General features: G+C 43.1%; 2 protein-coding genes across 4 annotated transcripts in view; both read left to right on the top strand.

The window, feature by feature from the left end:
* Positions 1-26,772, top strand: part of NIP7 (nucleolar pre-rRNA processing protein NIP7) — an 82,581-nt gene that overhangs the window by 42,447 nt on the left and 13,362 nt on the right. The window contains exons 5-6 of one of the 3 annotated variants that reach the window (XR_013825259.1): positions 23,386-23,491; positions 24,327-24,440. The gene's annotated coding sequence lies outside the window, so the exon portion shown is untranslated. Of the gene's footprint in view, positions 1-23,385; positions 23,492-24,316; positions 24,441-26,772 lie in introns of all 3 variants that reach the window. The other 2 variants (XR_013825260.1, XR_013825261.1) reach the window with 2 other exon arrangements.
* Positions 24,602-26,772, top strand: part of CYB5B (cytochrome b5 type B) — a 30,248-nt gene continuing 28,077 nt past the window's right edge. Inside the window, exon 1 of the mRNA XM_079907077.1 lies at positions 24,602-24,863. Coding sequence (XP_079763203.1) covers positions 24,702-24,863 — 162 coding nt within the window. The 5' untranslated portion in view covers positions 24,602-24,701. The remainder of the gene's footprint in view (positions 24,864-26,772) is intronic.

Raw genomic sequence — 26,772 nt, 5'->3', positions numbered from 1 at the left:
TGTTGGGTCTAAGTTGCTGTATGCGGGCTTTTCTCTAGTTGCGGCGCGCGGGGGCTACTCTTCGTTGCGGTGCGCAGGCTTCTCATTGCGGTGGCTTCTCTTGTTGTGGAGCACGGGCTCTAGGCGCGAGGGCTTCAGTAGTTGTGGCACGTGGTCTCAGTAGTTGTGGCTCGCGAGCCCTAGAGCGCAGGCTAAGTAGTTGTTCCGCACGGGCTTAGTTGCTCCGCGGCATGTGGGATCTTCCTGGACCAGGGCTTGAACCCGTGTCCCCCCGCGTTGGCAGGCGGATTCTTAACCACTGTGCCACCAGGGAAGCCCTGTTATACTCTTTATGTAGTATACTTAAGAACCACTGTGTAATTTTAGTGTAATTGAATTTATCATTCTTTTCCTATATCATGAGCGCTGTCAGTGGTTTGTTGAAGAAATTCTTTCCTTCATAAGTCATGAATATACTATTTTCTAAAAAGCTGTAGATTTTTGCCTTTCACCTTTAAGTCTTTATCCACCTGGATTTGATATTTGTCTATGGCGTGAAGTAAGGTCCAATTTCATTTTTTTTCCCCAATAGGTATACAGGGATCCCAGCACCATTTTTTTTTTTTTTTTACATTTCTATTGGAGTATAATTGCTTTACAATGGTGTGTTAGTTTCTGCTTTATAACAAAGTGAATCAGTTATACATATACATATGTTCCCATATCTCTTCCCTCTTGCGTCTCCCTCCCTCCCACCCTCCCTATCCCACCCCTCCAGGCGGTCACAAAGCACCGAGCTGATCTCCCTGTGCTGTGTGGCTGCTTCCCACTAGCTATCTACCTTACGTTTGGTAGTGTATATATATCCATGCCTCTCTCGCGCTTTGTCACAGCTCACCCTTCCCCCTCCCCATATCCTCAAGTCCATTCTGTAGTAGGTCTGTGTCTTCATTCCTGCCTTACCCCTAGGTTCTTCATGACATATTTTTTTCTTAAATTCCATATATATGTGTTAGCATACAGTGTTTTTCTTTCTCTTTCTGACTTCACTCTGTATGACAGACTCTAGGTCTATCCACCTCATTACAGATAGCTCAATTTCGTTTCTTTTTATGGCTGAGTAATATTCCATTGTATATATGTGCCACATCTTCTTTATCCATTCATCCGATGATGGACACTTAGGTTGATTCCATGTCCTGGCTATTGTAAATAGAGCTGCAATGAATATTTTGGTACACGACTCTTTTTGAATTATGGTTTTCTCAGGGTATATGCCCAGTAGTGGGATTCCAGAACCATTTTTTAAAAAGATCTTTTCCTACTCTCTATGGTGCCTCCTTTGTTATAAATTACATGGCCATAGAAGTGTGTCTGTTTCTAGGGATACACCATTTTTCAAAATCATTTGATGGCATGTGCAAGCAGAAAAATTATGAAGACCACTCTGTTAAACAAATTGTGTGGCCTTTGTCTAGTCATTTAACTTCCCTGAGTTCCCTGCACTATTGGGAGAATATAATGGGGTCGCCCAGTGAAACAGCTAGAAGTTTTGACATAATAAGCCTCAGGTAGCAGTAGTAGAAGATTTGGGGTTTTTTTCCTTTTTTCTTTCTGTTGTTATATTTTAAGTGCTATGGAGTACATGGAAACCACACCTGCTTGTGTCAGGAACTGCCAGAGGATGTGACATTTGGGTGGGTCGCGAATTACGGTGGAATCTGTCATCCTTTTTCATGACCGCAATCTGTTGGCTGTCCATGGCGCATTTCCCATGTGTGTTTCATCTGCACTATATTTTATCTGGCTTAGAAGGTCCCAGAGGGAAAGCACTGTGCCCTGCCCCATGTGTTGCTTGTGGGGACCCCCAGTAGCAGTTGCCTAAGAAGACCTAGAATTGGGCTGGCTCCATGTCTGTTAGAGACAGACATGTCACCCAGGGCAGGGCTGGGCCTTTTAAAAATTCCTGCCACTGTAGTGCTGCAGGATTCCTGAGTTTCACCCACACACTGCTCCCTCCCCAAACCCCAGCCAACGGTCAGCACACATACTGCCAAGGAACTCACCCACTCACCCCCAGCGCTACCACCCACCGGAGTGGTGAAATCCATACCACATCCCCTGTACAGTCTTACCTCTGGGAGAGAGAGCATAGGGTCTTGCACACAGTAGACACTCGATAAGCATCAGTTGAATAACAAATGAGTAACCATATTAAGATTAGGATAGAGGAGCACATTTCCATCTGCTGCAGTGTAGCAAGAAGTGGGTAGGTAATCCTGAGTGTGCATTGGAATCACGGTGGGGAGGGAAGGGCTGTTAAATATACAGATTCCCTCCCCCCAGCTAATGAATTAGAACAGAGAGGGAATGTGCAGAAAGGAGTTATTTTAAATTAAATTCTCTGGGAGATTCTGGTTTTGATGCCCAGTCAGGGATGGGAATGATAGGATTATTAAACCTCTGGACCCATTCTTCATTAAAAGTACCAATTTGACCATCTATCAAAATTTTAAATTTGCATGCCTTTGAACCTACATTTCTTCCTAGATTTTATCCTATGCCCCAAAATATAGACACAAAGTTATTTGGGGCAGCATTTTTTTTTCTTTTTGGTCGCGCCAGGTCTTAGTTGCGGCAGATGGGCTCCTTATTTGCAGCACTTGTGCTCCTTAGTTGCAGCCAGCGGGCTCCTTACTTGTGGCTTGCTGGCTCGGGGCAGCATTTTTTTTTTTTTTTTTTTGGCTGTATGCGGGCCTCTCACTGTTGTGGCCTCTCCTGTTGTGGAGCACAGGCTCCGGACGCGCAGGCTCAGCGGCCATGGCTCAGGGGCCTATCCACTCCGCGGCATGTGGGATCTTCCCGGACCGGGGCATGAACCCGTGTCCCCTGCATCGGCAGGCAGACTCTCAACCACTGCGTCACCAGGGAAGCCCTCGGGGCAGCATTTTTGAAACAGAAAAATACTTGAAACTAGGAGAATGTCCATTCATTCATTAAACAAATTTTATTGAGCATTATTCTCATTACAACAGACAACAGTGACAACAAGAAAAATAATAAAGTCCTTACTTTTATAGAGACTGACATTTTATTCCATCAAAGGAGGACTGAATGAATAATTTATGATGCACCCAAGCAATGAAATATAATTCTTCCATTGAAAGAAACAAGGTTGGTCAATATATACTGCTTTGAGAAGATGTTCAAGATATATGTCTTTTTTTTTTTAAATGAGCGGACTTCCCTGGTGGCTCAGTGGTTAAGAATCCGCCTGCCAATGCTGGGGACATGGGTTTGAGCCCAGGTCCGGGAGGATCCCACATGTCGTAGAGCAACTAAGCCGGTGTGCCACAACTACTGAGCCTGTGCTCTAGAGCCCATGAGCCACAACTACTGAGCCCACATGCCACAACTACTGAAGCCTGCACGCCTAGAGCCTGTGCCCAGCCACAAGAGAAGACATTGTAATGAGAAGCCTGCACACCGCAACAAAGAGAAAGCCCACACGCAGCAACAAAGACCCAACGCAACAATAAATAAATAAATAAAAATAAATAAAATGAGGTATAATTGAAATAACGTTAGATTAGTTTGAATGTATTACCTATTGAAAATCAGTAAAATAAATTAAGGGAAAAAAGAGAAAAGCATGTTACAAAACAGTGCATATAGTATTGTCCTATTTGTGTATAAAATATATATACTTATGCATAGGTATATACAAATACACATAAGTAGAAAAAATATGGAAGAATATTCCCCAAAAATTGTTAATGACAGTTATCACTGGGAAATACGATTGAAAGGAGGCAGAGTTCATATTTCTCTTTATACCCTTTCATGCTTTTTAAACTTTTTAACCTAAGGAAATATTACTTTTCTAATTTTTTTGACTCAAAGGAAGTCCACATAACCTGGAGATTTTAAATTTCCAGCAGGGGGCAGCAGTGATTCTCAAATATTTCTGATGCCAGCGCAAAACAGCATCAGTGTCCACGGATTTGTAATTCCAGGCTCAAACACTATACTTGCATCACCAGATTATAAAGGAAAACAAAAAGCGATACCACAGAAAACTTAAAATGCTGTAGAAATTGTTGTGACAAAGCAATTCCTATATGGCTCTTTCTTCTTTAACATCTGTACATGCGTCTACACGGCCTTTTCCCTCTGCAGCTCACAGTTTTCTCATCTGGTTTTAACAGATTTTAACTGTCTGTTAAAATCGGACAGTTTGACGAGCTAATTTAAAAGATCTCTTTCCAGCTCTAAAGTTCTATGACTTTAAGAATCTAAATCAGCATCAGGAAGAAACAAGCCCCAGTACCCTCTGAAATTAACTGGCTTGTCAAAGAATCTGCTTTACAGCCCTTAGCTGATCAGGATGAATTATTACCGGTTTATCTGTAGTGTAGATCAAAGAATACTTTTTTGGGGGGGAGGGGAGGATGTTGGTATTTATTCACTCCACTGATGGAGAAAAAGGAGAACTCTCCCACTCTATAAATGTTTAGCATGTGTGTAAAGGTCGAAGGTCTGGTGTTTAGAAATTACACACAGGCTTACGAAAGAATCTTCACTGGGTTAGCCAAATTAAACAGCAGGCAGTTGTAGAGAAATAAACACAAGTTAACATTTAACCACTAGTCCCTGTTCTTGCTGCTGAGTCTTTCTCAATAGGAGGGGCCTGAGAGGGTCAGCAGGCCTGCTAACAAGACACTGAACTCTTCTGGGAAACAACGCATCTACCACTTTTGTAAAATACATATTTAATATATATATTTAAGCATCTGAATCATAAACTTTCTCAGCTATTTTTCATGCCCCAACAGCAGTGCTTTTTTTAATGGATAACCCTTAATAAATTGTAACATTTATTTAATTTTTCTTTTAACATTTGCCTAAGATGACACCCCTAAGAAGTGGCTGAGGCAGGATTCAAACCTGTGACTATTGGGTTCCAAGACCCTCACACTTGACCATGGTCCTATATCAATGAAAGGATCCACTTCGTCTACTTGCTAGCTGGAAACTGAATATCTGCAAGAATTGTTGGGTTTAAGTATACAAGGTGAATGATTATTGTGTCACAAAGCTCTGTCTAGCTCACGTATATTAAGCACTTACTATGTGCTTGCTAGTCTCCATCAGGTGCTGGGGGTAAGGGTGTCAGAAGATGAATTAGACTTGATCATTGCACTTTAAGAAACTTCTAGTTTTTGGAGCTGACAAGTATACAAACATAACATGTGAAAAATAATAGGAAAACACAAATAAGGAAGAAGAAATCAAGGCAGCAAAGCAGGATGGTTAAATCAGTGGGCTGTGGAGTCCATTTCTTAGCTGTGGGACCTCTAAGCCTCATTTTTCTCATCTGTAATATGGGGATAGCCTTTAGTCTAGGTAATTGCTCTGAAGGTTAAATGATGTAATGTATTATTATTTTTTTAACTGAAAAAGAATTTATTTATTTATAATGTATTATTAAATTGCTTAACATTGAACCTGGCAGATGGAAAGACTTGTTAAAATATATTGTTTGATAAAGCTTAAGCAAAATAAGAATCATGCATGCCACCATGTTTCTGGGGTGTTGATGCCCCTTTCTCAAATTCTTCTGAATTTCCCAGCTCCAGGAGTCCCATTTCCTTGAGATTTATTGTTTTCCCTGGCTTAGGTACCTTTTGATCCTACTAGGATGTCTCCAGGAAGGAATGATGTGGCAAAGGGGCCCCAGCCCCCATACACCAAAAGCTTGAGCTACATCACAGGGGAGGAGAGCTGAGACTGGGAACAGCCCTCAGGACAGGCAAATCGGGAGAATCATCCCCGAGTGGTTGTTATAAGACGTCTAGGACCCACTCCCGAGATTTTCATTCTGTTCCAAATTGATTTTTGATACATACTTTACTAATATTTGAATATAATTGTAATCATAGGAAGGGTTTCACATGATTTTATCCTGCAGTCAGTTCCCTTCCCAGCCCATTTATTTACTGTTTTCTCCCAAACACTGACTCACCTCCTTCATCCTGAGTCAAGGACACTGCTTTGATATGCTACAGTGGCTGCCCCTTTCAGCCTTGGCATGAGTCTTGGCATGAGGACAGATGAGTTCTTTCATCTGAAACCCTCTGCCTCTTGACAGCCATGCATATGCTAACACCTCTCCTCTCAAACCCACTAAAAAACTCACCTCCTTCTGGAAGCCTTTCCTGCTGAGTTCTTTACTTTTGCAGTCCTGTTCCGTGCCACAGGTGCAACTGGGGTTGTTGGGATGTAGCCAGGCAAGTGTTCTTGTGTCTTTGTTGTGTGTGTAAGTTCTGGTTCTTTCCACCAGAGGCAGCATGGATTTGTGGAGAGGGCAGGGCCTCCGGAATCTGGCATGAATTTGTACAGCAGCACCACTCGTGAGTTCTCAGATTCATTCTGGCTGTCCTTTGTCACCTTGGGACTGCTGCTTTATTCTCCTGTGAAGTCGTCTTCCATCCTGGCTTCTCCAGGCAGCTGTCCCCTCCCTGCTCCACTTTCCTTCTCTCCCAGAGTGGACAGAGGGCCCTCTTCTAACTTCCCCAAGCACAATTAAGACCATACGTATGCCCCACCATTTCCTGTAGTGTCCTCTGTCAAGGAGGGTTGATTTATAGGCCCTTCTTCCCTGAATTCTTGTAAGAAAGAAATGCGATCGGGCATGTTCACGGGACTTGGCATGCAACAGGTCATGGCAGATACTTTAGACTGACTGGTTTGCTCCAAATCCATTCCAGCCCCGTCCTAGCTCACTTCCTGAACTGCAGAGGCTGGAGAGATAAACATGACAACATTTCTCAAACTCCCTTGCGGCTCTGGTTCTGTTTATGACTTAGATTCCATTTGTGTGAGACTTTAGAGCTATGAGCTACGTGGAGGGACAGGCAGGTGTGAAGCATCCGTTTTGCTGAGGCCGATCATGGCAAAGGCAATGTGATCCTAGAAACATCAGCTGTGGTGGCAGCTTAGCAGTTCTGAAGCTTCTGGATGATGACAGAGGCTGTGGCTTGTTTGTCAATGAGTTCTGCAGTATAATTTTAGGAGTCATTCCTGGATGTTTAGCCTAGAGTCTATTTCTTAACTTTCTTACTGATTCTGTGAGCTAGCCATACCCTTTAATAAATCCCTTTGTGCTTAAATTAGCAAGAGTGGAACCTGTTGTCTGCGACCAAGAAAACTGACCGTTATGTAGGTGCTCAATAAATGTTAGCTGTTACTATTATTTAAATACTGTGTTGAAGTCTTGGTAAATTACATTTCAGGGAGGAAATTTTTTTTATTTTATTTTTTAATAAATTTATTTATTTTATCTATTTATATTTGGCTGTGTTGGGTCTTCGCTACTGCGCGCCGGCTTTCTCTAGTTGTGGCGAGCGGCGGCTACTCTTTGTTGCGGTGCGCGGGATTCTCATTGTGGTGGCTTCTCATTGTGGAGCACGGGCTCTAGGCACGCAGGCTTCAGTAGTTGCAGCACACAGGCTCAGTAGTTGTGGCTCACGGGCTCTAGAGCACAAGCTCAGTAGTTGTGGCGCACGGGCTTAGTTGCTCCGCGGCATGTGGGATCTTCCTGGACCAGGGATCAAACCTGTGTCCCCTGCATTGACAGGCAGATTCTCAACCACTGCGCTGCCAGGGAAGCCCCAGGAAGGAAATTTTAAACTACCAACTGTATAAGACCGTGTAAAATGATTTCTACAGTAGCACTGTCCCAAAGAGCTTTCTTTGATGATGGAAATGTTCTATGTTTGCACCCAATATGGTAGCCACTGGTTATATGTGGTTATTGAGCCCTTGAAGTGTGGCTACTATGACTGAGGAACTGAATTTTTAATTTGATTTAATTTTAATTCACTTATATTAAAAAATAAATAACACATGAAGTTGTTAGCTACTGTGTTGGACAGCATAGTCCTCGAGTGTCTCAGCCTTACCTTCCAGAAGGGTCTTGACAGCCTTCTTTGTCTCTAGCCAAGAAACTTCTTCATCAGTTCTTCCTCAATCCCCACTCTGAGGCCACATCTTGATAATCTACAGAGGTTCAACATGCCCGCAACAATGACAACTTTGACACAAGTTTAGGGTCTCATTGTCCCCAAACTCCATTCCAGGATTGCAAATTGGCTTTTTATTTGCAAAACCCAAATGTTTATGGAAGTGCTTTTGCTAAAATGCAATCTGTCTTGAAAGGCAAATCTCAGCTTTCACTTAGAGAAAGAAAACCATTTATTGTATTAAAAATACATATACAGGGCTTCCCTGGCGGCGCAGTGGTTGAGAGTCCGCCTGCCGATGCAGGGGACATGGGTTCATGCCCCGGTCCGGGAAGATCCCACATGCCGCGGAGCGGCTGGGCCCGTGAGCCATGGCCTCTGAGCCTGCGCATCCAGAGCCTGTGCTGCGCAATGGGAGAGGCCACAATGGTGAGAGGCCCGCATACCAAAAAAAAAAAAAAATTCATATACATATTTCCCATAACATCTAGGTATTGAGTTCCAAAAATATTGGGGTCCTGTGTCAGTTAGACAAGTGGTTCTCATATTTTGCTGTGTATTAGAATCACTATAAGAAAGAAACTACTTGCCAGCCACACTCCAGACCAATTAAATTAGGGTTGTAAGAAATGATTAAAGACAACCAAAACTTTATCTGCAACACTCTAATTTTTTTCAGAAAAAAAGAATGTATTCCTATATCAACTAGTAATTAAAAGTTAATAATAATATAAGAAAAATAATGGTAGGATTTTAAAAGGGGTAATTTATTGTGAGATAAGATAAATAATTATAGACCTGTTATTCAAAGCCAAACTTTTTTTTTCCATTTTGGTTGACTAGAGGCCACAAGGAGACAGTAATCATAGAGCCATCATCCAACAACTCCGGGAAGCTTCTGGAACACAAACATTCACAAAGAGTACAGATTTCAATCAGGCTTCTCTTCCATATAGCGACTTTCACATGTTATATGAATAAACCATAAGTGTTTTATAGACCTTCCTTCCCATACAACTCAAGGGAAGCTGAGAAAAAAGATAAGAGGTGTCCAAGTTCAGTGTCAGGTGGTCTTTTTATTATTCTCCCCATCCCTCCACTTCCCTACACATAGATGTTCCCTGTGAAAGAACTTGGCTCTATGCAATTCATTCCCAAATGGGATGGTCCCAAAAAGTTTGACGAGAGGAACTCGCATTTCCTGAGATGATTCTCTCTTGACATTAATTCAAATTTAGGAAAGAGCTGCTTAAGCCTTTTATAAATTCTCAAGATTGATTTTATTTCCTTCTGTCCTCCTGGTGCCTCTTTAATCTTCCCAGAGTGATGCTATGACTTTGGTTCATGACTGCAGTGAGTGACAGATAGGAGCTAGCCCTTTCCTCCTGCCCTGATTAAAAAACAGTAGGGCGTTTCCCACAACTTGAGGGCCCAGGTGCTTGGAAATACTGCCAAATACTTCTTCCAACTTAAAAAAAAATGTAATTATATCCTGGGTTATAATTATGGGTTATATTAATAATAATTATTATTATTAATACCTAACCCATTAATTCTGGGCTAGGTAACATATTCAAAATTTTAAACTTCAGAAGATACAAAGAACATAAAGTGACATTTGTTCCTCTGTCCATGTCCCCCAGCTTCCCAGTTCCCTTCCCCAGTGCTACCAGTTTCTGGAGTATCTTCTCCAAAGTAGAGACTTTATGCATGTTTAAAAGAACACACTGGGAATCCCCTGGCGGTCCAGTGGTTAGGACTCGGCGCTCTCACTGCCAGGGCTCAGGTTCAATCCCTGGTCGAGGAACTAAGATGCCCCAAGCCTTGAGGCACAGCCAAAAAAATAAAAGAACATATTTATGTTTTCTTTCCCCTTTTATTCTTTTATATTAACGATAACACACCATACAAATATAATTTTCATTTGTTTTTATTCCTTCTACTCTTGCCACTAGAATGGATGCTGCACGAGGGGAGGGATTTTATGTGGTATAATGTTATATCCTCAGCGTGTAGAGTGGTGCCTGGAATATTGTATTGATAGTTTCTCCGTAAATATTTGTTGAATAAGTGAATGAACACACACTGTTCCACTTCTTGCTTTTTTTCCCTCAGGAGATCATCTCATTTCAGTGCATAGGGAACCTCCTTACTTATTTTCATGATTGGATAGTGTTCCATTGTCTGGATTCATTATGATTTATTGAATCAGATTCCTACTGATGGACACTAGTTTGCTTCTAATCCTTGGCTCTGAAAAATAGTCCTGACATTCATGTCCTTATACAAACATCATGTCACACATGTGTGAGTATATCTATCTGTAAGAGAAACTCTTAAATGCAGAAGAGCTGGGTCAAAGGGCGAGCTGCGAGGTACATTTTGCCGACTTCTTTTTAATCAAAAGCACCTTGCCATGTCTAAATAGCGTTACTGTGGTACTGTGGTGCATGGCAGTCGATGTAAGCCTGTTCTAAGGAAATCTATCATTAGTGAAATTGCTCTGGTTAGGCCTGAATTTACCACTTCCACTTATTCCTGAAAATCCAACAGAAAACCACCACCCAGGTTGGCACTGTTGGAACAACAGATGCATCTCAAAAACACAACATAGAAAGACAGACGTACACCCTGTGTGATTCCAAAATCAAACAAGACAAATCTAGGTGACAGAAATCAGAACAGCGGCTGCCCAGGGTTGCGGGGCCACTGACTGGAAAGGGGTACTAGGCAAATTTCCGAAGAGATGCAAACACTTATATCTTGATTTGGGTGGTAGTTTACACGAGTGTTTGCTATTTTCGAGATTCACTGACCTGCACTAAAATGTTGACATTCGATTTTATGTAAAATAAGGGTTACTCGAACACTGCAATACGATGACAGTCAATCTGAAAACCAGGGTCGGCTACTAAGCGACTAACGAGGTAGCATATAGACAGTGGATACTTGGACAAAGGGATAATTCACGACCCTGGCAGGGTGGAGCAGGATGGCATGAGATTTCATTAAGCTACTCAGAATTGTGCACAATTTAAAATGTATAAATTCCTTATTTCTGGAATTTTCCATGTAATATTTTCGGACCTTGGTTGACTATGGGTAACTGAAACGGTGGAAAGCAAAACCGTGGATAACGGATGGGGATAACAGAGAAAATGGCTGGAATGATACGCATACTGTTATAACCTGTATGAATTATTTTGCAAAACTCAGGTATAAGAAAATGCACGTTTCTCAATTTTGCGGGAGTCAAACTTAAATACAAGCCTGTCTGTACCTTTCCAGGTGATGGGGGGTGATACAACCTCAATCATTTTTGGCCACACTGCCCACTTGGCCTCATGAGATTAAAGAAGTATCTGGGGTTTAGGAAATTCAGAAAAACTGGAGAAGGGCCTTTGGTCCACATGGTGGTCCGTGAGATGCTCATTGTTCTGTGTGGTTTACTTGAAGGTGAAAGGCTCAGATTCAGTGTCGGGCTCGATCATCAGGATCCTCTTGGAGGGTCCCAAAACCTAAGAGATGTTTAGTGCTCAGTCTTCCTGACGCCACCAGCCACCTCTGTCCTGCCACCTTCGTCCTGCCACGTTCTGGGGCTCTATGTGGGATTGTTACTCTGGAACTTGCCCTCCCTTCATCCCCCAGCGGGTTTGCACTTTAAAAAAACTATCTTACAGAGAATGGGGGCAGCTAGAGAGGATTTGGGGAGACCCATTAAAGCTGGTAAATCCCCAAGTTGGACTCAGCCTCAGCTTTCATTAAATAGCAAATGGGGAAACTGGGAAAGGAGAAAGAAAAAAAAAATTTAATCTTCTAAGGGTTTTGCAAACAATTGGAGTAATTAAAAGTTCTCAGAAGTAGCCGGTGGTGCCCTTTTCACCGAGGGAATGTGGGCCAAGCATGATATATTAAAAGAGAGGGAGCTGCTCTATTGAAGTTAAAAATAATCTTCTGTCACATGGCTAATTTGTTGGAATGCAGCAATTAAAGGGCTCTGGGCTGAGAGAGCTGGAAGCAGCTGGGGAGCTTGCAGGCAGAGTGCACGCCCTGGGGACTGTTTGCAGAGAGAGAAAACACTGTCACAGCTGACTTGGGGCACCTTATCAGAAAACCCATAAAGGGGGCAGGAAGAAGGAAAAGTGGGGTTGAGTTCAGAGCCGTGACCTGTGGGTTTATCAGACAGTGAAGGGGTAGGTCAGGACTTGTCACCTGTGCTCTGGGATGCTGATTCACTCAGCAAGGATGAAGGCTTTCCAGTTTCCCCTTCACTTTGAAAACGCATGCCTTTGAATCCATTTCAAAGGAACACATAACCCAAAGGAGCCCTTTGATCCTAAATCCATGGGAAAAACCAATCTATACAGTCTTTAGGGGCAAAGCTCAGGCCAAGAATATAAATCCTAGATTGGGGAGTTGGGGTGTTTTAAAAGTTTTTGCAATTTTTGAATTTTTTTTTTTGAATTTTTGAGTTGAAAGAGTTTTAAGAAAAAAGTTACCTGGTATAATACCTGAATTTTCCAGGTGAGGCAACAAGCTGAGAGAGGCTGATTTGTCCAAGGTCACTCAACGAGCAAGTGACAGAAGCTAGGTTCTAACTTGGGTCTTTAACTAGAGAGGGAACATGGTGGTTAGGAAGTGCAGGATTCCCATGACCCTGATGTGGAATCCTGCCTCTAGGGGCTGTGGAATGCTCTTACAACCCCTAACCCTCTCATCTCAGTTTTACCTTGTGTAGAGTAGGAATAACAGTAGTACCCACCACCTAGAATTGTTAAAATGCATGTGAAGTGTTTAATGTCTAGCCTAGAGTAAATGCTTAATAAAGTGTGAGGACTTCCCTGGTGGCGCAGTGGTTAAGAATCCGCCTGCCAATGCAGGGGACACGGGTTCGAGCCCTGGTCTGGGAAGATCCCACATGCCACGGAGCAACTAAGCCCATGCGCCACTACTGAGCCTGTGCTCTAGAGCCCACGAGCCACAACTACTGAGCCCGCATGCCACAACTACTGAAGCCCACGCGCCACAACTACTGAAGCCTGCGCACCTAGAGCCTGTGCTCCGCAACAAGAGAAGCCACCGCAGTGAGAAGCCCGCACACCACCACAAAGAGTAGCCCTGGCTCGCAGCAACCAGAGAAAGCCCTCATGCAGCAATGAAGGCCCAACACAGCCAAAAATAAATAAATAAATAAAATTTTAAAAATATATAAAAAAATAAAATGTGAGCTGTTGGGCTTCCCTGTGGCGCAGTGGTTAAGAATCTGCCTGCCAATGCAGGGGACACGGGTTCGAGCCCTGGTCCGGGAAGATCTCGCATGCCGAGGAGCAGCTAAGCCCGTGTGCCACAACTACTGAGCCTGTGCTCAAGTGCCCGCAAGCCACAACTACTGAGCCTGCGTGCCACAACTACTGAGACTGTGCGCCTAGGGCCCGCGCTCCACAACAAGAGAAGCCACCGCAATGAGAAGCCCACGCACCGCAACGAAGAGTAGCCCCCTGCTCGCTGCAACTAGAGAAAGCCCACACGCAGCAACAAAGACCCAATGCAGCCAAAAATTAAAATAAATAAATTTCCAAAAAAAACCCCAAACCATTAACCAATTAAAAAAAAAAAGTGAGCTGTTGTTCTTCCATAGCTTTTTCTACACCACCCTGCATCAATCTTCTATCGCCATTTTGCATGTTAACTTGCCCACACATCCTCTTTGGGTTGGGTGGGATTGTCTTTCTCTTCTTTCTACCTCCAACTCTCATCCGTTACATATAAAGGAAAAGAGGATCAGTCACTTGCTCCTAGCATTTTCTGCATTCCAACACACCCATATTGTTTGTCTTCTCTCAAGCTATAGGCCCTCCAGCCTGTGCTTTTAGTATGGTTTCCAAGTTGCTGGCAAGCAGAAGTGGCGTCAACATGAAGAAACAAGTATTGGTGCCCAAAATGCAGTAGCCAGAGCTATCTGAATCTTCTAGAATAATACTTGATCAATTTTCAAATTTATAAAGGGCACCACTAACAGAAGGGGCTCTGAACATCCAATGGATGTTTGGGCTTCATAGCCTAAGCACCCCTGGAAAGTGGAGGCCAAGTTCTATGTGTGCACATACATTGCAAAGAACAGACATCTCTGCCTGACACTAGCTTGAGCCAAAAAAGGGAAAATTTAGTGGCTCATGTAACCACAAGACTAGATTTCGTTTCTGACTACATCAAAGGGTCAAAAACATCCCCAGGGCATCTTTCTGCTTTGTTGGGCTCCATTTTTTTTTTTTTTTTTTTTTTTTGTGGTACGCGGGCCTCTCACTGTTGTGGCCTCTCCCGTTGCGGAGCACAGGCTCCGGACGCGCAGGCTCAGCGGCCATGGCTCACGGGCCCAGCCACTCCGCGGCATGTGGGATCTTCCCAGACCGGGGCAGGAACCCGCGTCCCCTGCATCGGCAGGCGGTCTCCCAACCACTACACCACCAGGGAAGCCCTGGGCTCCATTTTTTAGAGTCTTGCCACTTGGCGGACAAAACAGCTGTGGAGAGCTCCAAGCTTTACTTTTTCTCCAGTTCAGTATTCATATAAAGAAGCAGTCTTCCTGCCCTTAGTCCTGTTCCCTGATTGGCTGCCTTCAATCAAGTGCCCATTTCTAAAACAACAGGGCCAGGGAAATGAGCTTCTCTCACTGGACAGATTGGATCGCATGCCCCATCTGTAAGGAGGGGAGGCAGAGCATCTGATTGGCAGCCCCACTAGCTTCACATACACTAGAATAGAAACAATTCCTCGCAGGGAAGATGGGGCACAGAGACCAGAAGAAAGGGAAAGGCAGGCAGATATAAATCATTAATACCAAAGCCCAGCACTTATATGCACTTTTCTGAGGCGGTGGTTTATAACTTGCTTCCTATCCTCAAAATGTTCTATAATCCAAGAAATAGTAAGAACTTCGAGAGAGGAAAATGCTTTTCCCTCACTCCAAATATTTCCTTCCTGTAGAGGGTCATCATGCCCCAGGCTCCTCTTCATGCCTTCCCTCTCCTGCACTTAGGGGAAGGAGAGCGTTAGGAGAAACTGGGCATGAGTCTCCCAGTGTCTTCCTCTTCCTGGTCACTTAGGATTGAGATGCTGGGAAGGAACACAAGTTCTCTTCCTCCACATGGGGAGGGCACCCTGGTCCACTGTTGCCTGGGACTGTGGGAAAGTCTGTTGAACTAGGATTCAGGGAAGCCTGTTGGGCTCACATGCTCAGCTACATTCTGCGATGTATAGCCTTATCAGAAGATAATTCATCTCCTGACCACTCAGACCGCCAATTGATTCAGAGCCTGAGTAGGGAGGAGGCATGCTATTTATTGAGCCCCTTCTCAAAAGTCAACAAGAACCATCCACTTAGGGTATCAGGCACCCACAGATTCATCCTCTCACTCTCCCCTTCCTGGCTGGTCCCCACAGGAGGAGCTTGTCTCTTTGGGAATCCACAGAGATAGTGGAGTGCTGGGAGCAGGCTCAGAGGGAGGCCACAAAAATGATCAAAGGCAAGGAAGCTAGGTTTACCACAGTAGGTGAGAGAAACTGGGATTATTTCACTTGGAGGGGGCAAAAAATAAAGCCAGTGGTGGGGTGATTCAGGCGTGGCCTTGACCAGAACCATGCTGAGGGTGTGGCATCACTGGTATTTTTCCACAGCCTCACCCTGACCCTGAGCATAGTCATATCTGTCCCTTACCTCTTCCGTCCCACTTGTCTCCTTCTATGCCCACCTCTTTGAAAATAAATTGTTCCACTTCCACAGAGGTGTAGGAGGCACACAAATCAACTTAAATAAAATAACACTATAGTATAATTTCTTTTTGATTACAAAAGTGATACACAATCTGTGAGAAGAACTGAAAAGATACAGAAAATTGTAAACATGAAAACTAAAATCAATTCGAAACCCTCAACCCTGAGATAGCTATTAGCTTTTTAGTCTATTATTGTCCAGCCTTCTCTCTCTACATAATTTTAAATGTACTCTTTATTTCTTTAAAAATTTATAGAAATATTTTAAATAAAATAGCGGCATGTAGTGTAAACGATGAAAATGGTATATTATGCTATTTCTCTTACTCTTATGATCTATGTGTACTATAAAGTGAATATTTTTTATTGTTACCACTTCCTTTTGTCTCTCCTGGCCTTAGGAATGGTTGACATTAATGGCACTTATTTGAGAGGAAAGTACTGGTGTCTTGAGACCCATTTTAGAGACAGGGAACTGTGACTACCCATAGCCACACCCAACTCCTGCTTGTGTGGCCAGGATCACAGGAGACAGAAACAATTTCCTAACATAATAGATAACTGTTGAGAAAAGGGAGTGAAAAAGGTGGCTTCCATAAGCCAGGGTTCTTGACCTTCCTTCTCTATCAGAAATACCCATCAAGGGGCTTCCCTGGTGGTGCAGTAGTTAAGAATCCACCTGCCAACGCAGGGGACACGGGTTCGAGCCCTGGCCTGCAAAGATCCCACATGCCGCAGAGCAACTAAGCCCGTGCGCCACAACTGCTGAGCCTGCGCGCTAGAGCCCGCAAGCCACAACTATGGAGCCTGAGTGCCATAACTACTGAGCCCACGCACCTAGAGCCCGTGCTCCACAACAGGAGAAGCCACGTCAATGAGAAGCCCGCACACCGCGACGAAGAGTAGCCCCCACTCGCCGCAACTAGAGAAAGCCCTTGCGCATCAATGAAGACCCCAGGCAGACAAAAATTAAATACATAAATAAAAAGAAATACCCATCACATCTACCACAGTGGCCTCCCCAGCTCCAAGATTTTGATTCTGGGAGCATATAGCTGCAAATGAACAAAGAGTCAGGGGAAAGTTCTTTATCAGCAGGAGAATTATTTTATTCAATGTGTTTCCTTACATTAGTTGGGACAATAAGGGGAAAGAATGAGAAGAAATAAAAGGCCAGTTACTCAGGCCACTTTTAATGAATCACCCCCCAGTGTCACTACCCATCCCCAGTCAGGAAAAGCTTGAGTTTTTCCATGCCAAGAAAAACAGAGGGCAGGAAGAAACAAATTACGACCTTGTTTGTGTTTTGTGTCTTAACTATTTGATTTATAGGCCCAGATCCAATGATTATGGATGAAAGAAAATATCCCAGTGTCCCAAACCTAACCTGAACTTAACCGGGGTGGGTCTCACGTCCACTGCTCAAAGTTAATGCGAAGTTAAAATGCTTTAAGAATAAAGGTTCAGGGTTTGGGGCTGCCTGAGCAGGCCAGTGGCAAGGCCAAATTCTTTTCTCATCACCCCAATTAGGATGACTACTATGAAAAAATAAAAAAAATAATAAGTATTGGTGAGAATGTGGAGAAATTGGAGCCCTTGTGCACTGTTGGTGGGAATGTAAAATGGTACAGCTGCTATGGAAAACAGTATACAGTTCCTCAAAAAATTAAAAATAGAATTACCATAAGATCTAGCAATTTCACTTCCAGGTACTCAAAAGAATTAGAATCAGGGTCTCAAAGAGACCTACACCTAAATATTATTGTTTTTGGTTGGTCTGTTGTTTGCCCAACCATTATTCCTTGTCCTGGGAGGCAGTGGCTAATACATTTGCCTTTAAATCTATTAATGCCCCCCAGGTAGCTGCCTCAGACTTGGGAGAGTTCTGAGTTAGGCAAAATGAGGGCAAGTCTTTTGATCTGGCCCTTCAGGGAGCCACCAGACTGGTTGAAATGAACAACCACAATTCTTTAAGAATGAGGTCACTTCTACTACCTCCAGGACTAAGAACTTCTACTAGGAATGGGGGCTGTTTTTGTCAAAGCTTCTGCCAAACTGAAGAGTAGGGGATGGGACAGGGTAATTTAAAACACCACAAAGCTCTCTGACTGAGAATCAACTGTTTTTACCTTGATTAAGCATTCACCTGGTTGTTATAATCTTTTGCTTTGTTTCCAGAATGCCAATAAAGTTGATTTTGAGAGTAAAAAAGAAAAGAAAAATATCATGTAGCCATGAACTCTCTAGAAAGAAAACAGAATGATGCGTTGGACCAAGTATCCACTTAGGATGTGGTGGCTCACCGAGGCCTCACCCAGGGGTTGACACTTAACCAGACATTAGAAGGATAAAATCTAAATGTGAAGTTGGGCAGAGAGAATACCCCTAAAGTAAGCTTGTGCTCGGCATGTAGAAATCAAACCATCTCAACTCAAAACAGATTCTTGCCCATTAAGATTATTTTTCAGATTGATCTAGATGGAAGGTTGATAAATTCATTTCTGACTCTAAAGTATAGAAAAAGTTCTTTGACCTCACTCATAAGAGAAATGCAAGTCAGACCTAGAGTGTGATACAGTTTTAAAAATGTCTGATTGTTATATTCCAGAAACTTTGATAACACACTCTGTGGGGCTCTGAGGAAACTGGCACTCATGTGCATTGCCAGTGAGAATATAAATTTGTACCATTGCTATGAAAGGCAGTGAGAATATAAATTGGGGCAGTTGCTAACAGTACGGATGCATGTGCTTTTGGCTTAGAAGTCCCATTTTTTCTTGTACATGTGTACAGTGATATAAGATCAAAGTTATTAATTACAGCATTATTTGTAATTCCAAAACACTGGAAACCCAAGTCTCCATCAGTAGGAGACTAGTTAAATTATGATACATTCATACCAAACTATGAATACTGAACTATGGGAAACTATGCAACTGTAAAAATAAATGAGGAGGCACTTTATGTATTATTATCTAAACATATCTAAGATGTCATTAAGTAAAAATAGCAAGATGCAGAACTGTGATGTTTAGCACCTTTTATATATGTGAGTAAAACTAAGTATAAATATTTATATTTACTTGCATTTGCGTAGAGAAACTCAGGAAGGATACCCAAAAAATTATTAAGTGATTATCTGGGGTGGGTAAGTGGAAGGGAATGGAAAGTATATAGAAAAGGTGGCCAAGAGACTTTTTATTGGATGTTTAATTTTTTTTTCTTTTTAGTTTTGAGCCTTGTGAAGTATTAAGGACTTAAAAAATTAAATTTAAAACTTGTTCCCTCTACTACCCCTTATCTTAATTTATTAATTTATCACTTAATCTGTAACCATTGTTCACTGCCCTCAGACACTCCCCTGAGAAAGTGTCTACTTAAATGAACGTGGATGATGGTTTATAAAAAGTACATTAGTGCATATAAATTATATCTTTAAAAATCTGATTTAGGGACTTTCCTGGTGGTGCAGTGGTTAAGGATCCAGCTGCCGATGCAGGGGACACGGGTTCGAGCCCTGGTCAGGGAAGATCCCACATGCCGCCGAGCAACTAAGCCCATGCACAACAACTACTGAGCCCGCGTGCCACAACTACTGAAGCCCACGCGCCTAGAGCCCGTGCTCCACAACAAGAGAAGCCACCGCAATGAGAAGCCTGCGCACCGCAATGTAGAGTAGCCCCCACTCGCTGCAACTAGAGAAAGCCCGCGTGCAGCAACGAAGAGATTAATACAGTCACGGAGGAGCTTTCTGTGCCTTGCTACTCATCCTCTACAGACTAAAGGTCACTGACCAGAGACAACTGAAGCATCCTGAGGGCAAAACCAGCCTAAAGGAAACTTTGTGTTTATGGAAACATTACAATGTTTCAAAGTGGCCTTTGGCTCAGTAGACTGTAGTAAAAACAATGGCATCATCCAGTCTCTGAACTAGACCATCTTTATCAAAAAGAACCTGTCACAGGATAAAGAACTTATAAGTGTTAACGTCTTTTCACATCCATGTTTTTTGTCGGCCCCACGTCTGGGAAGTATTGTAGCCTTTTTACGTTTTTCAGTCCCCCTCCTTATGCCCTTCCCCTAACCACTGAATTAGACTTCTAACACTCTTAAGCTTTGTCTGTTTTTTCCTCGACAGCTTTATTGAGATATAACTCACATACCATGCAAATCACCTATTGAAAGTATACAATTCAGTATCTTTTAGCATAGTTACAGGGTTGTGCAACCATCACTGCAGTCTAATTTTAGAACATTGTCACCGCCCCCCAAAAAGAAACTTCATACCCATTAGTGGTCACTCCCCATTTCTCCCAACCCCCTCGGCCATGTACAACCACTAAATCTACTTTGTCTCTGTAGATGTGCCTTTTCTTGAAATTTCACATAAATGAAATCATACAGTATGTGGTCTATTGTGATTGGCTTCTTTCACTTAGCATGATGCTTTCAAGGTACATCCATGTTTTAGCATGCTATTTTTACTGCTGAATTATATTTCATTGTAAGGACACACATACACATATACATGTGCATATATAGATATATAGATATACATAAATTTTGTTTTTGAAACATATGAATATTTAGTACATGTTAAAAACAAAAAACATTAAAAGGAAGAAAAGTGGGTGTACTGAAGCCAGGAACCAAAATCCAGGGTAGAAAGCATCCTTATGGATGGCTCTTTGCACAGCTACAGTTTCTTTTGATTCTAGAAACTGGGCTGGGCTGTGGGGATGGAGCCCCACAGTCATAAAACTCAATATGATGGTTCTGGGGGAAGTTCCAGAAGAGGCTGCCCAACAGGCCAGAGAGGTCAGGCTGGCCAGGGGGGTTGGAACAACACTAGGATGCTTGGAATCAAGTAACTCTCCCCGAGGCCACATCTTGGACAATATGGGCTCTTAACTTTGCAGTTTCCTGAAGCTTCCCCGATACTGGATGGCCAGGCCTGGCTCTGGGAAGGGGAGGAGAGTGTTGGACTGTGATGGCTTTAAGAGTTTGTTTTCCCACTGGCAGGGGATGAAAATAGGTTGTCAGGGGACATAATACCTTGAGAAGGGCGAGAACAGATTTGAGGGCTACCTTATTGTATTCTATTCTTGGAACAGGAAAGGGGAACTTCCCCTCAAAAAGAGTGTGAGAACCCAGGAAGTGTGTTTGATGTCTGCAAAAAAATGGGACAGAATCCTCGTTCCTTGCTCTATTCTCAAGGAGCATGCACAGTGTCTTTCTTGACAGTTTCCTGTTCCATTTCCACCATTTATACAAAAGCAGTAAAATGAGCTTGCAAGGTAAATAACGAGTACCCTGGAGCAGCATCTCACACACCAGCCTGTTATCTGAGATAAATTTCAGAGCACACAGCTGGACAGCAATGGAGAGAGGATTTTCTAATACATATGTAAAAACAGTGAAAGTAAAATGTTAATGTTGAAATGTTTTATATGGGAGTAAAATGTTAATGTTAAAATGTTTTATATGGTGAATGCCGTCTTCCTCTTAAGAGTAAATTTTCTTGAGAACTGGGTCTCATTTATAGCACCTAGAAATTATAACTCCAAACTAGCCAGCATTTACTGAGGACACTGTGGCAGGCACTGTGCTGAGTTTTGTTTAATATATAGACACAGTACTTAGCTGTAGTTACTCAGTAAATATTTATCAAAGAGCTTGAAAAAAAACTATCAAAGACAGTCAAGAAGAGAAAACTGGGGACTTCCCTAGTGGTGCAGTGGTTAAGAATCCGCCTGCCAATGCAGGGAACACGGGTTCAAGCCCTGGTCTGGGAAGATCCCACATGCCCCGGAGCAACTAAGCCCGTGTGCCACAACTGCTGAGCCTGCAGTCTAGAGCCTGTGAGCCACAACTACTGAAGCCCCTGCGCCTAGAGCCCGTGCTCCACAACAAGAGAAGACACCGCAGTGAGAAGCCCACGCACCCCAAAGAAGAGTAGCCCCTGCTCGTCGCAACTAGAGAAAGCCTGCGTACAGCAACGAAGACCCAACGCAGCCAAAAATAATAAACAAATAAAATAAAATAAAATTTATTTAAAAAAAAAAGAAAACTGCAGAACAACATTCCTCATGAATATAAGCCCAAAGATCCTTAAAAAAATTGTAGAAAATTGAACTTAACAATATATAAAAAAAGACTAACATTGTAACCAAGTGAGGTTTATCCCAGAAATGCAAAGATGGTTAATTTGGAAAACTATTCAAAGTAATTCACCATAGTCACAGAATAAATGAGAAAAATCAAACGATTATCATCCTAATAGATGCAGAAAAAATGTTCAACAGGCTTCAATCTCCTTTTATGATTTAAAGAGAAAAAAAAAAAAACACTTCAGGAAAGAAGGTAGATAGGAGAATTCTTCCCTCTATCAGATGAAGAGTATCTACTGAAAAATCTAGACATCATACTTAATTGTGAAAGACTGAATGCTTTCCTCCTAAGGTTGGGAACAAGCTAGAGTTGCTCATTTCACCATTTTTATTCAGTGTTCTACTAGAAATTCTAGTGTAAAATAGTCCTTGTTAGTGATATAAGGAAAAAAAAAAAAGGCATACAGGGCTTCTCTAGTGGCGCAGTGGTTGAGAGTCTGCCTGCCGATGCCGGGGACACGGGTTCGTGCCCCGGTCCGGGAAGTTCCCACATGCTGTGGAGCAGCTAGGCCCATGAGCCATGGCCGCGGAGTCTGTGCTCCACAACAGTGAGAGGCCCGCGTACCTCAAAAAAAAAAAAAAAAGAGGTAGTGGGGAAAGTCAGTATATATGTGATTTTGGTGAAGGGGGAGTACATGCAATCAAGCACATATTTTTTGCAGAAGTTTTCTGCTAGTCTCGTGAAGATTACTGCTAGTCACGAGGAGCAGACGTCACCATGAAGGATTTTAGTGCTTTTCTAGATTTGAGGAGATGCAAGAATTGGGCTCATAAAATTGTCTCCTGAAAATATCTATCTGAAGACCGTTTTGCCAGTTTTTCCCAGAGCACAGAGTGCCTCATTCCTGATCTCCAGCCTAACTCCTTTCAATGGGTGTTGAAGGTCAGCAGCTGCTGACCCTCATAATTTGATCCTTGTAGAGGTAGATGGCAAATGCCAATTTGTAGGCGACATCTTTAATCCTAGGCTTCTTCACAGCATCATGAAGCGTTCTAAGATGGTTAAGATGGAAATTCAAGGCCTCTTGAAGTCTAGACGTAACTTGCACAGTATCACTTCTGCCACAATCTGTTGGCGAAAGTAAGTAACAAAGCAAGCCAACATTCAAGGTGAGGAAGAGACTCCACGTCTGGGCAGGAGGGAATCTGCATTTTCTTTTTGTTTTTTGGCTGTGCCACGTGGCTTGCAGGATCTTCACGTTCAGGGATCGAACCTGGGCCCCGGAGTGAAAGCGCCAGGTCCTAACCACTGGACCGACAGGGAATTCCCAGGAATCTACATTTTTAACATAGCCTTCTCAGTTGACTCACGCACACCGGGGTTAAGTGTGAATTGTTCATTTCACATATATGTGTACAGAGCTGTGTCCCTTTGTATTTGCTACAAATCTCTATTGCTAGCACTTAAATTTATATATATGTAAATGTTTTGTTTCTTTCAGAAATTTCTGAAATAGTAATGTGCTTAGGTACTATATGGAGATAGAATCACCGGAGCTCATAATGGTAGCAGTTTGTGAAAAAGAAGGAATTTCAGGACCTTGAAAGGTGAGTAGGCACTGGAAGGAAGGGGGGTATCTTAAGTGGGTGGACCTGGCATGATCACAGATGTGGGCTTATACCAGTAGGTTTAGGGGTCAGTGGCTGGTGCACAAGACTTAAAGGGAATGGTGGAAATGGTTGGGGATGGATTATGGGTATGGGAGAGTGACACGATGAAAATGACATCTCGCCATGACCAGTTTGTACGTTGCAATGGCAGTTAAAAATAAATAGCTAACAACACTGCATAGAAACCAAACTCATAATTCGAAAATGCTGGAACCTCTAGCCAGCGACAGTTGAGGCGAATACTATTTTAGAACACAGAGAAACGAAAACAGTGTACATTGTCCTGATCACTGAAGAATTCGCTTAAAAATCAGATCCCCCCCACACACATTCCGCCCTGATCGTTATTAAGATAAAACTGACATACAACAAAATCAGATTCTTAGTAGTGGCACAAACTTGGGATACTACATATCGTACCCCCAATCACTTTCTCTAGGCCTCGGCCCACCGCCTGTTATTTATGTATTGATTACTGTGTGCCAAGCGCTCTGCATGTATGTGTATACACTCTCTCTCACTTAATCGGCCAGATTTCTCTACAGGGTAGAGTGTATCATGCCCATTTTACTGGTGAGGAGGAGACTGAGCCTAAAAATGGATTTGCCATATCACAGCCTGGAGGCTGCAAAAATGTAAAGCTGGGGCTGGAACAGAGGCTGCGCCGGAAGTGGGCGGGGAAACGAGTTCCGCGTGATTCAGGAGGGATCCACGGCAGAGGGAAGGGAAACGTGAAAATGGTGATTCGGCCCCATCTTCCAGAATTCTGCAGGCCCCTACGACAAGTGAAGAAACTTCTCTTTCAGACGACGTGTCTCGCTTAGGCGCCTTTCCAAAATCACGGTATCTGATTGGTGAGATTGGAGGAGATGGATGGTCCTGATTGGTAAGTTGGACCTCGAACCAGGCTTACGCCCCTAGGATCGGGCGAGGAGTGGGTGGGATTTGAAATTGAATCCCCCGTTTCATTGGTGAAAAGAAAACGAACCAGGAACTATTAGGAAGCGTAATTGGCTGTTGCCAGGAGCCTCCGCTGGCCTTATGGGCCCGGGTTACGGAAGCCGGGGAGGACTGAGCGTGAGGTCTACCTGCAGGAAGTTGGCAACGGAAACCGGGATAGCGGTAGAGGAGAGGTACCTCAGGCCCGATGGAGACTGTGGAAGCAAGTGGCAGCGATGGGAAAGGGCGAGGGGTCGAGACCTCCGTCACGTATTACCGATTGGAGGAGGTGGCGAAACGCAACTCCCCGAAGGAGATTTGGCTGGTGATCCACGGGCGAGTCTACGATGTCACCCGCTTCCTTAACGAGGTGGGGCCCGGGTGGTGGGCGGCCCCTGGGAGCTGCATTGGCGAGGGTGGTCGGGCCCGGAAACGCTGCTAGGGTGTGTATAGGAGGGAAGTGAGGCCTGGCTGAGGGCGAAGAGGCGTACGGAAGGGAGCACGACACTCCGAGACGGAGATGGGGGGGCCTTAGGTGTGCATGCATTTCCAGCCGTCACTAAACTCTCGTGCCTTGAGTCACATATTGAGCACTTACGACGTGCTTGGCTAAACTCTGAGTCACCATTATGCCCACTTTACGGAAAGGGAAACTGAGACTCAGGGTCTCTCACCTAACAACCTAGAGCCATTCGAACCCAGGTCTGAAAGCTCCAAACCTCTGCCCTTTACACTATGCCTTCTGAAGTAATATCATTTTTTGCTTTTCATTTTCTCGAGAAGCTGAGATGGCTCCTCCTTTCCCCCCATTATGCTGCCTTTCTTTTTTCTATTTTGAGTTGACCTTGAGTCCAGAGGTTATGAGTTGATTTTTTTTTTTTTTTTTTGGCCATTGACTCAGGCTCTGTCACCCTCTTTTGTAAATCAAGCCTGTTGTATTAGGGTTTTTTTTTTTTTGTATTAGGTTTCACAAGTTCTCAAGACCCTGATACAACTGAGTGATTGTTTTGTTTTCAAGGAAACAGACTTTCAATTTGTTTAACTCTGCTGAGGTGTAATTTACATACAATAAATTGTGCTTATTTAAAATGTACAGTTTGATGAGTTTTGCCAAATGTATTCACCCAGGTAATCACAACTTCAATTAAGAAAGAGTGTTTTCATCACCCTAAAAAGTTCCCTCTTGCTTTTTTGCAGTCATTCCCCTCACTCCCAATCCCTGAGGGTTTAGGATATTTTAAATGCTTATTTATTTATTTATGGTGTGTATTATTTTATTTTGAGTAATAGATTAATAATCTTATGGTTAATTCCTTGTAAGTTCTTGCATAATATAATCCTGCTGTAACTGAGAAAAAGTTTCATTTCGCTTCATTCTCTTTCTGGAGCAAATGTACTAGCAAAATTTGTTTTCTACTAATTTGGGGCTTACGGGATAAAGCTCTACATCCTGATTCATAAATCTATAAAAACTTTTAAAACGTAAAATTTCCCAAAAAGAATATTGTTTCATTTTATTATTACTTTTTTAAATAAATTTTTTAAAAAATTTATTTATTTTTGGCTGCGTTGGGCCTTTGTTGCTGTTCGCGGGCTTTCTCTAGTTGAGGAGAGCGGGGGCTACTCTTCCTTGCGGTGCATGGGCTTCTCATTGTGGTGGCTTCTCTTGTTGCGGAGTACAGGCTCTAGGCGCGTGGACTTCAGTAGTTGTGGCTCGCGGCCTCTAGAGAACAGGTTCAGTAGTTGTGGCGCTCGGGCTTAGTTGCTCCACAGCACGTGGGATCTTCCCCGACCAGGGCTCAAACCTTTGTTCCCTGCATTGGCCGGCGGGTTCTTAACCACTGCGCTACCAGGGAAGTCCCTTTTATTTTTGGTCCCCCCCTTTTTTTTTTTTTTAAGGACATTGTTTTAAATAAATCTTTCTAGTGGACAATAAGGTAACATCTTAGAATTTAGTAACTTCTTGTATTTGTAGGGCGTATGGCATTTATGCTTTTAAAAGTGCTTTCCCGTTATTTCAGCCTCAAATTAGCTAGTTGAGAGTGAGTTGGATAGTAGTGAACCTTATTTTAACAGGGATATAAGAAACCGGTTCAGAGAGATTTTGGTCAGGCAGTTGATTAGTGGCAGGGTGTGCTTTAGATAAATACCTTGGTTTCTCTTGTCTACACAGTATTACTTTGGAATTCTAGACTTAGCTATGTCCTTTGATGTATGCCTCATAATAAGTTTCAAGTGTGGCTTGTAGCATGCCTGGTAAAGCATAGTCCATAATGGGC

Source organism: Stenella coeruleoalba, assembly GCF_951394435.1.
Source record: "Stenella coeruleoalba genome assembly, chromosome: 20".
NCBI classification, from domain to species: domain Eukaryota; kingdom Metazoa; phylum Chordata; class Mammalia; order Artiodactyla; family Delphinidae; genus Stenella; species Stenella coeruleoalba.
This window is presented reverse-complemented; position numbering and strand designations above follow the sequence as displayed.